Source organism: Lissotriton vulgaris, chromosome 9 (assembly GCF_964263255.1).
Source record: "Lissotriton vulgaris chromosome 9, aLisVul1.2, whole genome shotgun sequence".
In the NCBI taxonomy this organism is placed as follows: Eukaryota; Metazoa; Chordata; class Amphibia; order Caudata; family Salamandridae; genus Lissotriton; species Lissotriton vulgaris.
In genome coordinates, this window is record NC_141697.1 from 289026747 (window position 1) to 289039278 (window position 12532).

The 12532-nt window shown below is 45.2% G+C and overlaps 1 protein-coding gene across 2 annotated transcripts in view; it reads right to left on the reverse strand.

The window, feature by feature from the left end:
* The window catches only part of SEL1L (SEL1L adaptor subunit of SYVN1 ubiquitin ligase), a 235417-nt gene that overhangs the window by 70221 nt on the left and 152664 nt on the right, over positions 1 to 12532 (reverse strand). For both annotated transcript variants that reach the window (XM_086937596.1, XM_086937595.1), the window contains exon 15: positions 5354 to 5441. In XM_086937596.1, the coding sequence (XP_086793722.1) occupies positions 5354 to 5441 (88 nt within the window). The remainder of the gene's footprint in view (positions 1 to 5353; positions 5442 to 12532) is intronic.

Sequence of the window (12532 nt, forward strand, 5' to 3'; positions counted from 1 at the left end):
ATATGAGGAGATGAGATATGAGATGAGAGATCTGATGAGAGATCTGAGGAGAGATCTGATGAGAGATCTGATGAGAGATCTGAGGAGAGATCTGAGGAGAGATCTGAGGAGAGATCTGAGGAGAGATATGAGGAGAGATATGAGGAGAGATATATGATGAGAGATATATGATGAGAGATATATGATGAGAGATATATGATGAGAGATACGATATATATATATATATATCTCTATATATCTATATATCTATATATCTATATATCATACCATTCCATTCCATGAAACACCGGAAGAACATTTCATTGAGCATGACTAGCCAATTCACCAGGCAGGGATGAGCATCTCCTTATGTAAAGCAACCCTAGAAGTATATCCCTGTACGAATCTAGGCGACATTTCAGTACTCCAGAAGGGATATATATATATATATATATATATATATATATATATATATATATATATATATATATATATATATATATTGAAATGTGTTACTCCTGGTACAGGGAAGAGTGATTCCAGCTTATAGCTGCGGCTAATGAAAAGTTTTGCATGTGAGAAACATTTTACAATCGAAAGAAAGGTTATATCCTCCTTCCAAAGTAGTTTTATTCCCGCCTAGTATTTTCACGTTACCTGTCCAGGTGTGGTGCGCTTCTGCGCCTAATTTTGATTGTAGGCTGCTTATCCTGCTAAGGTGATTAGGCTAAGGCTATGCCTAAACTAAGGTGATTGATGCCCACAGTGCAAGTGAATGTGCCTTTTCTTACAGGTTTGGGCCTGGTGAGCCCCTATGCTGGCCGGACGTGTCATTCCAGGCCCCTGGTTGCATCCCATGTTAATGAGCAAGCCTTGCTGCTTTATTACAGGTGCTCATGTCTGTTATCATGTGCTGAGATGCCATGAAGTTCTTCCTTTACAGGGGTCGGGTTGGAGTTATAGTGCACGGTGTGTACTTATGCTGATGTTGTATTTTGTAATTACAGCCTACCCCTAAAGATGAGAGCCTGAGTTGAATGAAATGAAATGAAATGAAATTGGATTTATAAAGCGCATGGCTGCCCGTAAGCGTCCCAGTGCTGCCTAACAAATAACAGAAAACTCAAAAGGAACAGAAGTATTTTTAAGGAATTTTAGGGAAGAGAAAACATTTAAGAAGCTTTCGAAATTTGAGAAGGGAAGGTTCAGTGCGAATGTGCCTCGGGAGGGCGTTCAATTTTTTTGCCGCATTTGCAGAAAAGGAGCGGCCTCCCGTCCGGGCTTTTCTAACTCTGGGAACTATAGCAAAATTTTCAAGATCCGATCGGAGGGCACGCGGGGGTCTATATGGACAAATCAGGCTCCTTAGGGCCTGGGTGCTTTTGCCTTGGAGTGCTTTGTGGACCATACAGGATGATTTAAAGGATATTCGCTCGCGTACTGGGAGCCAATGGAGGGCTCTCAGCAATGGTTTGGCGGACGCTCTTCTTGGGGCGCGCATGAGCATCCTGGCAGCAGCATTTTGCACCCGTTGTAAGGTGTTAATGGTGGCTTCTGGTGCTGCCAGGAGTAGCGCATTGCTATAGTCCAATCTGGACAAAATCAATCCCTGGATCAATAATTTCCTGGACTGAAAGGGTAACAGAGGGAGAACTTTCCGCACTGTTTGGAGCATGCCGAAGCATACACCCGCCACTTTCTGGGCACGTGACCTAAAGGTTAGTTCGGGCTCAAACCATACCCCTAGGCTTTTGATTTTATCTTTCGGTGGGGGCACCTCGCCCATACAGGGCGGCCAAAATGCTTTGGACAGGGAAGTAAATTGATGGCCCAGAATAAGAATCTCGGTTTTTGCTCCGTTCAATTTGAGCTTAGAATTAGTCACCCAGGAAAAGATTCCAGAGAGACAGGCCGAGAGGTTTTCAGAGCATCCCACTTGTTGCGTTAGCGAGACGACTAGTTGGGTGTCATCTGCGTAGGTGACGCATTTAATCCCGAACGGGGCTACTACCTCCTCCAGTGGGGCCATGTATACATTAAACAGGGTAGGGCTCAGTGATGAGCCCTGGGGAACTCCACACTGGAGGGGAGTAGATTTGGACATGACGCCATTTTCCCAGATCCTGAATGCTCGTTTGTCCAAAAAGGATTCCAGCCACTCCAGGGCCGTTCCTGCAATACCTAGTCTAGCAAGACGGTGGACTAGTATTTTGTGGTCCACCGTGTCAAATGCAGCGCATAGATCCAGGAGGATCAGAACTGCCGATCCCCCTGAATCTAAGATGCACCTAGCCTCCTCAGCCACAACTATAAGGGCTGTGTCAGTGCCCTGTCCTGGGCGAAAGCCCATTTGCGAGCCACTGAACAGGCCATTACTTTCTAAAAACCCAGAGAACTGCTGGTTAACGATTTTTTCGGCAATTTTTCCCAGACCGGGTAGCAAAGAGATCGGGCGAAAGTTGGCTAGGTCAGCTGTATCAAGGCCCGGCTTTTTTAGGAGTGTCTTGATTCTGGCTTGCTTCCAGCTGGGTGGAACCACCCCTTTAGTAAAAGAGGCGTTTAATAATTCCGTTGCGAGGGGGGCAATGGTATCTGCTGCTTGTTTGAGGATGTACATGGGTGCTGGATCGGATGGAGAGCCACTCTTCAACGCAGAGAGCGTGTTACAGAAATCATCCTTAGAGATGCATCGAAGGGCATCCAGCCGGGGCGCAGTAATCGGGACCAGGAAGGCTTCATCACCTGCAATAGGGACAGTCTGTGGTAGGCTATCAAGTATTCGTTGTACCTTGGTATCCAAGTACTCTGCTAGCAGGTCACACCTAGCTTCAGTGCATTCCTGGTTGATGGTTGGAGTGGATGTTTTAAGCAGTTGCTTTACAATTTTGAAGGTCTCCTTAGAGGAGTTGGCAGACAGGTTAATTTTATCCTCAAAAAAGGAGGCCTGGGTTTTCTGCCGTGCCGCTTTGTAAAGTCTCAGGGCCGCCTGATAGGAGGCTTTGCTGTTAGCTGCTCAATCCTTCCTCCAGATACGTTCCAGCTTTTTACAGCTTTTTCTAAGGTCTCTCAGTTCGGTAGTGTACCACAGCGATTTAAAAGTACACATTTTTTTTGTGATCTTTTAGGGGCAGTACTACGTTCAGGGAATCGTTAAGCCAGTTCTGAAAGTTTACATCTACTACCAATGGATCTAATTCTGCCACAGGGGCCATTTGTTCTAGGGCATGAGTCCATTCTTCCACTGATAATTTTGACCAAGCTCTAATATACGAGGGCGGGGAGCACTTCTCTCTTCTGTGGAGATTTTCCAAGAGAAAGGGACCATAAAATGGTCGGACCATGGCAGTGGGGATTTAACCATCAGCTGGTTATTGTTGGAAAAAATGGGATCTAGCAGATGTCCCCTAATATGTGTGGTTTCTGTGTTTAAGAGTTTTATTTCGAGCGCTTTGAGGTCCGTACTGAGGTCAGAGGCCGCCTTGTCACTGGGATCATCGAAATGCAGGTTCAAGTCTCCCAAAGCCAAGAGATTGGGTGACTGGGCTGCCGTCCCTAGTATAGTTTCCAGCAGGGATCTTACAAACTGTTTTATGTAACCTGGCGGGCGGTAGATAAGGATTCCTGCCATGGAATTAGTAGGGGAGATTTGGATATGAAAACGGGCACTTTCGGTATCTAGGATGCCAATATCTTCAATTCTGCAGGTATAGGTGTCTTTGTAAATTATAGCAAGGCCTCCTCCCTTCCCTTGATCCCTATGCTGGCACTGAATGTAAAAACCGCCTGGAAGAGCAGTGTTGATATCAAATTCCGAGATTGGGTGTAACCACGTCTCGGTAAGGAAAAGCAGATCCAGGTTGTTTTCTTCAATTAATAAACTGATCTCAACTGCATGCTTTGGTAAGGATCTGCAATTCAATAGTGCCGTCCCTATGTCTCTACAGGCCTCCTTACCATTATTCCTCACAGGATTGGGGTCCGGACAGTTTTTGCATCGAGAAAATTGCTTGTCGAAGCAGTCCATCTGGGGGCACCACAGGCCTTTCTTGTCTTTAATCGCAAGAGTTCTTCACTGCAGTATGTTATATGCCGCGTGCTGTCGGCCGGCATAGTGGCTGGCCCTAGGTCCGGTCGGGCCCGGACGGCCCCAGACTGGCTTGCCTCTGGCGCGCCAGCTGCGCGGACGGGAAGTGGCTTTCATTTTATAGAGCCCGGGCCGTAATTCGCCCGAGCGCTAGTGCGCGAACCCTGCCTTTCCCCTAAGATGGCGGCCCAAATCGTCGCCCCCGGGAAGGCTATCTGTGCGTGTAAAAAGCTCAAAATCGGCCCTCGGTGTGCTCGTAGATAGTTGTCTCGAGCCCCCAGCAGTAACGAGTGGGTGAGTGCCACAGATCAAGTTACAGAATTTGCAAGATTAAAACGAGGTTTTTGTGCAAAAGAGCGGATACAATTACAATAACAATTTTAAAAAAAAAGCAAACTCCCGGCTTCCGCCTCAGGAGCGTTCCGTTAGGAGCAGGTTCTCAGATTCAGGTGCAAATTGCCAGTTATTATAGAGCCCGGGCCGTAATTCGCCCGAGCGCTAGTGCGCGAGCCCTGCCTTTCCTCCAAGATGGCGGCCCAAATCGTCGCCCCTGGGAAGGCTGTCTGTCCGTGTAAAGAGCCCAAAATTGGCCCTCGGTGTGCTCGTAGATAGTTGTGTCTCGAGCTCCCAGCAGTAACGAGTGGGTGAGTGCCACAGATCAAGTTACAGAATTTGCAAGATTAAAACGAGGTTTTTGTGCAAAAGAGCGGATACAATTACAATAACAATTTTTAAAAAAGCAAACTCCTCAGGAGCGTTCTGTTAGGAGCAGGTTCTCGCCATATTAACCCCAGGTTTCATGTTAATTTAATCACATTCTTTCCCTTTCAGCCATGGACTTACGGACTGGACCTCTTTCCCATGGTCCCCCTTGTAAATAATCCCCCCTGATATACTTGGCTCTGGTGCGAGTTGGCGCCGTGTTGTGATACCACTGTTTATGCATTTTTGCCTTGCAGGTTGGAGATATACTAAACTACTTACTAATTTTCCAACTCAAACTGGTGTCCTGCCTCTTTTGTGGTGTGCCTGCTGAGTCGTATGTGGGTACTGCGGGGATGCTTCACATGTCCTCCGAAGTTTGGCCTGCCCGCTTGGTTCCATGCTACCCCCTTGGAGATTTGGTAACCCCATTTCTTACAGTATCTAACGGATGGATGGGATCACTCGGTGTTCAAAGATATTAATGAACATCTCATCACAGAGAAATGGCTGTTCTGTGAAATAGAAATGATGGACAGTGGACAACCATGTATGTGCTAAAAATACTGATACAGATATCATACTTACTATAATACATGGATCCTAACTGGAGTTGGCCATCTACCCAGCCTTGTTCTGCAGCCTTTTGGAAAAACTTCAGAGCCTGGTCATAATTCTGCATAAAGAAGAAAATTACCTTTATTAGTTAAAAAAAGAGCAGTCATATACACCATCTTTTTTGTAATCTTCAGGATCGTTCAGATGAAGCACTGCCAGCTATGCTGTATCCTTTTTGATTAGCTAAGCAAATACACTCGCACATGAATCGGGCACAGGTTGCATGCATGAAGGTGTTTGTGGAGGGAATGGCTTAGATCGCTCATATGGGCTGTATTGCCACGGAGTGGCACAAAAATAAAAGAAAAGGACTGTAAACCTGTAAGAGAGTAATTTTATCTGACAAGAGTGTAACGGATCTAAAGGAAGCCAGTCCCCTATGTCTTGTGAGAACCACATTAAGGACCCACGCAGGAACAGGTGGTGTTCTCAGAGGAATAACCCTTTTAAGGCCTTCCATCAATTCTTTAACTACTGGGATCGTAAACAAAGATCTATTTTATGTTTTCTGCATATGAGCAGCTCTGGCTGCGAAATCGAACCTACTAAATGTGTTTGCTGAACCGGGTTCTGTTATGCAACAGATAGCAGATAATGTATTGACCCCACGCCTTCAGAGTTTGTGTATGCCTACTAAAAGTAAGGAACAAATGTTTTTCATTTTGCAGCACAACATACAATTGTGAGAATCTAGAGTCATAAAATGCACAGATAAAGTAAGCAAAGATCAGTGCTATATTCTTGCTGCTACTACGGCCCCATCGTCAGCCATAATTTGGGATATACATTTATTTTCCAAATTCTTCCTAAAAAATAAGGCTGTCAGTTTACTTGCTTTATTTCATGAATCCTATATGCAACTTTGTAAAATGAGTTAGAGCCTACCTAGAGTGTTCATATATGGTGGTCATTCTCTGTAGTTCAGGATCTATACCAATATTAGATTGTTATCCATCTGACTGAATTGGTTTTCAATCTCCTAAACCTTTCTCTGACTTTTCATTTTCCTGGATACTAACAAATCTGCTTGGACTCTTACAACCGTTTAATGAGCTTCCAATAAGCGAGCATGGTTGCAATATTTTTATTATAAAAATGTTACTTCCCTTCAGTAAATATCTTTCTGGTGCATAGTCTTTCTACATGCAGACTCCTCGCCGATCCGGCCTTTCTACCCGATCTGAAAGATGACGACAGGCTACTGGTATAAGGTTCCAAGTTAGTTTCTTGCACTGCACATCCATGCTTTATCTGTTGGTACAGTCCTCGCTGGATCCAACTGCTTGGAAATAAGTGGATGAGGAACTGAGGTCAGTGAACCGAGGTGGCCCTACATGGCTCCAGCAACATCACACCTGCAGTGCTTGTGGCACCAAAAAGCAGTCATGGTCACCTCCTATTGGAGGAGAGCTATGGCAGGTTTTCAGTTCTACTCTTGCACCACCTTGGGATCCTGAAGCTCCTGTGCCAGTAGACTCAATCCTCCTTCTATCAACTAATCCCTGGAAAATACAGGCATTTTCACTAAGGCTATAATACGATATAACCATAACCAGATAGTCAAACTCTCTAGAGTGGTAAACCATCATTCCAGGGACAAAAAAGGTAATCCAATATTTTACATGGCATTGACTGAAAATCTGAGCAGTATGAATATTGTGCATCTCCCTCTAAATGCTACCTTCCATTTTTTGTTTCATCTGTTTATTGAAATGTTTTGATATGGTCATAATACTATATGAGGCATAAGAAAATCACAAGGGTGTTCACAACATATTGAGCAATGAAATAAGGCAGGCTTGGGATCACAGTACATTTGATCAGGGGGATATACCCCAAAAGGTCGAGATTCAGTTAGTGGATACAGCATTGCACAACTAATCATATATTGTAATTACAAATAAAGAGAGAGGAGGAGGAGGACGAACCAGTGCCCCCAGAGCGGGCAGTTATTGCGTTGATGTAATAACCATGACATGTTATGGCAATGACATCAAATAAGTATGTAACTAATAAACTGTGAGCAACCAGTTTGCTCATAGGAAATAGAAATGATTATGGGAGGGGGAGGCAGATTGAGGGGAAGAGGGTAAAAGGGGTGACATTAGGCAGGTTTGTATGCTTTACCAAACAGTCCCAAATCGCCCTTGGTGAGTCTCCATCTTCACAGTTAATATCGGGTATCACTCAGTACAAATCACAACTTGTTCTGTGTATGATATAGTAAGTATCAGCATTACGGGGTTGTATGTCGGACTTGCTAAGATCACATTCCATTCCTTAGCAGTAAATGGGCGACCCAGATCCGTCTCCCAATGCAGACGCAGTGAGGTTAATGGCGCATCAATCTGCAGTCAAAGTGTGTCCGCAAAACACCAGGGGAGAGGTCACCCGGCTCCCAAACATGGAGATATTTGTTTGTAAGGTGAGTTTGTGGTTCCTGTGTAATGTCACCCCAACAGCTTCGCAGTGTATCTACCCATGAGGTGTGACTAAAAGTGTCTTGGGGAGGGGGTGTTAGTCCTTCTTTTGTTAGCTTTTCATATGGCATGACAAGACCATCGCGGTAGAGGTCCCCTAGTGGATAAAGCCTGCTGTGTGCGACGCAAAGAGCTCCACCATTGGGGCCCCCCTATTACTGTTAATGTGTTTAGTGAGGAATAGGCTGCGGCTGAAGCAGGGCTATGCCACTTGTAATATTTATTTACAAAGTTTTATATAGCTCAAACTGATACATAGGATGAGGTCGAGGCCCACTGTATGCGAGATGTGTGATCCCGACATTCAGCGAGACACCCACTGCAGCTGGGATAATAAATAATAATGTTCCAGGTTAAGCACTGCCAATCCTCCCAGGTCTGATAAGTATATTTTCGAAAGTGCTACCCTGCAGCTGGATTTATTCCATATTAGGTCTCAGAGTATGCATTCTAAAGGGCAAAAAAAGGATATTGGTGGGGGGATATATAGCTTCATATTAGTGAAATAATAGAGGAGACACAGGAGCACCACCATCTTCACAAGAGCTACTATCCCGGCGACCGACAGAGCAATTGTCTTCCAGAATGACATCTGGGACGTTAAGGAAGAGACTGCTCATGTAAGGTTACCGTTGAGCAGGTCCTTATCTATTTGGTAAATCTGTAGGCTCAAATAATGAAACATGGTCGCCACACCATACCATGGAGCCGGCCCAAACCTGCTTTCGAATCTATTAGGACTTATAATGATGACTCAGGACTGATAATATGGTGCACGAATACTTTTACTACAGCCTTCTTGAATACAAGAGACAAAGAATACCTATAAGGTAATCTGAAACCAAGTTGGATACCATTGGGGAGGGACTCAAAATACATGCTAAAAACTATAAACATTTATATTTTCTGCCCTGAAGAAGTCCGTGAAGGACGAAACGTGTTGGCTACGGCTACAGTCTTTTATTTGAAGAAGAAAAAAAAAGAAATAAAGAATGCACTGCAAACAACTCCGCTGAATTGTTATCGTGGTCGATTTGGAATAAGCAAACAAACGGTTTAATCTGAGAGAGACAACCTTTGTTTTAGGAGATTTAAGGGGTTGTGAAACTCTGGTCCGTGGCACCTAAAAATCTTTACAGAGTAATACTAGGGATAGGTGCAATTGTGTTTGACCCCATTCCCCGTTCTTTTTTGCAATCACTGATCATGAACACTGAATCAGTTAGGTTGCGAACAAAGGGGAACCAGCACGACTTACCCCAATTAACGTGAAGCACAGACAGGAGTGCAAATCGAGTAAGGAGGTCAGGTATTTCGTTTGGGACGCTGGGACGCTGCATGCATCTCCGACATATAGTAACAGATCATCTGTGTAGAATGATATAGCGTGAAAAACATTACTCATTGGTATACCCCAGGACTCCACTGAGGAAAGCATCGCCAGAGCCAATGGCTCTATTGATAAGGAGAAAAGTAGGGGCGAAAGAAGGCAGCCCTGTCTTATGCCCTTGTAAATTTGTATCAGTGAAGAAGAGTCCTCCCACAACCCTAGAGGTTGGTCTGTTGTAAAGGAGTTTCACCATGTGGTGATAACGGGGTTCGATGCCATAGTGTGGGAAGACCTCAAAAAGGTAGGGCCACACAAGAGTATCAAACACCTTCTCCAAATAAAGGACTGGGCAGCCAGAGCATAGCCAGGTATAGGGGGCATATTGCATGAGTTGGTAGAGGTAGCGTAAGCCCAAGGAGATAGTGCATGCTGAGACAAACCCATTCGGCCCTGCATGTATCTGAGGGTACTAGTGGTTCCAGCCTATATGCCAACACCCTAGCCAATATCTTATAGTACACGTTTAGCAGTGACAGGGAATGATAAAAACCCACACTCATGGGGTCTGTGTCGGGCTGCAGTAAGGAGATAGGCATGGCCTCACATAGAGAATCAGGGAAGTGGAAGGACAGGAGAACCTCATCATAGACCTTCTGAAGGTGCAAGCTAGAAAGTCAGCATAAGCATTCTAGAATTCAGATGGAAAACCATTATGGCCCAGCACCTTTCCGTCTGGAAAGAGTCCACATCATAGCCTTAATCTCTGCATGAATGATGGGAGCATTGAGGTCCGAACATTGGATTGGGGTAATTTTTGGAAATGGTAGCTCATATAGGAAGGAGTCGACTGATAAGGGGAACCATTTCCTTATGAATCTCGCGCTGTGCCTTCAGGAGATTGCAGTGCGGTTATTGGTTGCGTTGGTTGCTCCTGTCGGATCAGCCAAGCAAGAAGGAATCTTGAACGGTCTGCAGTGGTGTGTACCCTAGCCGAGTGTGCCTTTAAGCGCTCCAGTAGATCGGTGCGCGTTTTCTACACTTCTGTGAGATCAGACATGCACAGTGGTTCAGTGACAGAGCGAGTTTCAAGTGCCAGTAGGTCTCGCTCTATCATGGGAAGCCAGTCTTCAACCTGTCTCCACATGCCACAGGCAAGGCCCTGACAGCAGCTTCTAAGAGTTACCTTCAGTGCGTCCCATTCGGTCAGGACTGAGGTAGCTGTACCCACGTTGGGATCAAAGTACTTGACAATAGCAGTATTTAGGAATGGCCAAAAAGGAGGTGCCTCTAGCATAACCTGTTGTAGGCGTCAAGAGGGGATCAAGGAGGCCCAGTGTCCCATTCGATACGTATATACTGAGGATTGGGGTCGGAGTGAGTACGGTCCAAATAGTCAGTACGGGCAATGGAGGGTAGTGGATTGGGCATGCATAATAACCAATCAATTCTAACACACATGTTATGTGGGTGGGAATAGGAAGAACACACTTTTGTAGTGGGGTAACGCGACCTCCATATTTCTTCTAAACACCATTGGCACAGCCAGTCTTTCAGTGTTGAGGCATTAGTAGAGGCTGCTGTACATAGTAGAGGAGGAAAGTGTAGTCCAGGCTAATGCCGAAGACACTATTAAAGTCACCTCCTATCAAGTATGGGAGGCCACACCACCTTTAGAGTATCTGTGAAATTGTCTGTAAAAAAAAAAAGCTTTGATCAGTATTAGGTGCATAAATATTACCTAATAAATATGTACCTACCCTCGGCACCTGTCATAACGTCATCTGACAAAAAAGAATCCCTGGGCAAACCCAGATTAATACTCCTCTGGCATAAAACGAGTAGATTGTGGCAAAAACCTGCCCTCTCCACTTGTGTTGCAATTTGATCGCTTCAGAAAGCAATAAATGTGACTCCTGTAATATAGCGATGTGGGCAGCACATCGCGTGAGATATGAATAAACTGCATAGCATCGAGATGAGGTGTGCATACCAAAAAAATTCCAGGTGATAATATTCTGATGTGTTATATTATAGGTGGGTGAAAGAGCGTATCGTATTGAAGTCTGAGAGTGTATAAGCAACTACATGGAAGAGTGAGGTTGGGATCCCCTGAAAGGTGAGAGCAGCAGAACCAATACAAGAGAAAATTTTAACGTGGCGCCAACCGGGCATATCATGAATATCGAAAGGGCGGACCTTAGGGAAGGCTGCTCAAACTGAGAAACAAAGTACGTCAAAAAGAAAGTGAACGTAAAAGATGTGGGTGTAGGGGCATGAGGCTTCACAGGACATTCTGAGTATTATCACCTAACAGTACAGGGATAAGTTAGAACCCCAAGGAGCATCCTAAGTCCAACTGCAACCCCTGTCTGGACACACTTCCACAGAGGGGGACGGAGAGCTGCCCGCCCGCAATCAACATGTCTGGTCCTTATCAACTCAGATAGGCCACATCTGTGTGCAGTAGATCATGATAGGCAGGAAAGCAAAATAGCGAAATAACTAGTCAGCAAACAGTATTATACAGACCAAAGCAGGATTAGTTCAAATAATGTCATCCAAAATCAGCATGGTGACGTCTGGCAGGATTCTCGAGTTAATATCCAATGGGTACACTGCAGAGGGCCCCTAGTCTCCCAACAGGTAGGCAAATTGCATCCTGGTCAAAAACAGTTATAGCATCACTGATCCGTGTAGCCGCCTTGAAAGCCAGTCAGCGCTCTGTTATGATCTATTCCAGAAACGGCCGGGCCACCGGGCCAGGGAGATGGTGTTTACTATGGCGGCAACGTGATCAAGGTGGGCTCCTCATGAACCCCGCCCCTCATCCTCCCCGGCTTGCTTGGGGACCAGAAAAAAGTCCAGAGGCTTCCTGCCAGTTCCAGGCATCTTGGGACGTGTCAAAGATTTTGGTCTTGTCAGCAAATACCACATGCAGCTGTGCAGCAAAAAGTAAGGAGTATTTCATATCTAGTGTTCGGAGTTGTTGTTTCACTGCTAGGAAGGAACTGCGTTGGCTTTGCAGTCCTATGGTGTATTCCAGAAAGAACATATTGCATGCATTATCCAGCCTGACGTCCTGCAATTTCCTGGTTTAATGCAGTATAGAGTCTTAGTTACGATAGTATAATACTTTAAAGATGAATGGTCAGAGGCTAGCGCCTGGGGCGGGTCTCCATGAGGGAAATAGGAGTGCTTTTTCAACAGTGAAGCAAGAAGTCAGGGAGGATTCCGGCAGCTGTTCCCCAAGCCATCGTTCAGTTAATGTGACCGTATCAGGACCCTCTGCACTCTCAGAAAGGGTAATTAGGCAGATATTATGGTGTTTCAAACGATTCT